The sequence below is a fragment of the Myotis davidii genome, unplaced genomic scaffold, assembly GCF_000327345.1.
Source record: "Myotis davidii unplaced genomic scaffold, ASM32734v1 scaffold1622, whole genome shotgun sequence".
Taxonomy (NCBI): domain Eukaryota; kingdom Metazoa; phylum Chordata; class Mammalia; order Chiroptera; family Vespertilionidae; genus Myotis; species Myotis davidii.
The window spans coordinates 539,608-540,593 of record NW_006293535.1 but is presented as its reverse complement, the minus strand read 5'-3'; the positions used below and the strand labels follow the sequence as shown (position 1 = coordinate 540,593).

At 63.5% G+C, this 986-nt stretch overlaps 1 protein-coding gene across 1 annotated transcript in view; it reads right to left on the bottom strand.

Moving 5' to 3' along the window:
- CHRNB4 (cholinergic receptor nicotinic beta 4 subunit) overlaps positions 1-792 on the bottom strand; it is a 1,191-nt gene extending 399 nt beyond the window's left edge. The window contains exons 1-2 of the mRNA XM_015566180.1: positions 635-792; positions 3-548 (exon numbers count right to left, since the gene is read on the bottom strand). Of these exons, the coding sequence (XP_015421666.1) occupies positions 3-548; positions 635-700 (612 nt within the window). The 5' untranslated portion in view covers positions 701-792. The remainder of the gene's footprint in view (positions 1-2; positions 549-634) is intronic.
- Positions 793-986: the final 194 nt, after the last annotated feature.

Genomic DNA, 986 nt, shown 5'->3' with positions numbered 1-986 from the left:
AAGAGGAAGGCGGGCAGCTGGTGCAGGAAGCAGCGCTGCACCCAGGGCGCCATGGTGTGGGTGCTGGGCGAGCGGTGGTGCACGTTGAGCACGCAGACGCTGGTGACGATGGAGAAGGTGACGAGCACCATGGTGAACATGAGGTACTTGCCCACCAGGGGCACGTCCAGGGAGGTGGGCGGCACGATCTTGGAGATGAGCAGCAGGAAGACGGTGAGCGCCAGCAGCACGGAGATGCACAGGGTCATCTTCTCCCCGCAGTCGGACGGCAGGTAGAAGACCAGGATGGCCAGCGAGGTGATGAGCACGCAGGGGACGATGATGTTGATGGTGTAGAAGAGCGGCTTGCGGCGGATGATGAAGTCGTAGGTCACGTCCACGTAGCGGGGGTCCCGCGGGTTCACCGTCCGGCGCCCCGGCAGCGCCAGGATGTCCCACTCGCCGCTGGGGGTGAAGTCGTCCTTGTTGGCGGTGGGCGTCATGAGCACCATGTCGATCTCCGTGTGGTCGTAGGTCCAGGAGCGGAACTTGAGGCTGCAGTTCTGCTGGTCGAAGGGGAAGTGCTTCACCTCGATCTTGCAGGCGCTCTTGCGATTGGGGGGCGGCAGATGATGCTACGGCTGCAGTTCTGCTGGTCGAAGGGGAAGTGCTTCACCTCGATCTTGCAGGCGCTCTTGCAGATGGCGGGCGGCAGCCACATGATGCTACCGTTGGCCTGCACCACCGCGTTGGTGTAGAGCGACACCTCGTAGGTCCCGTCCGCGCTGCGGTGGGCGCCGGGCCCGGAGGGAGGGGAGCAGCCGTTAGAACGCATCCCAAACCCGGCGGGATGATTCTCACAGGGCACCCCACCCCCCCACCATCCCCATACCCTCCCTGGGAAGCCTTCCTCACTGGTACTTGGAACGGCGGGTGGACTTGTTGTTAGACCCATTGTACAGGTGGGAAAACTGAGGCCCCGGGGACGTTAAGTGACTGCTTCAAGG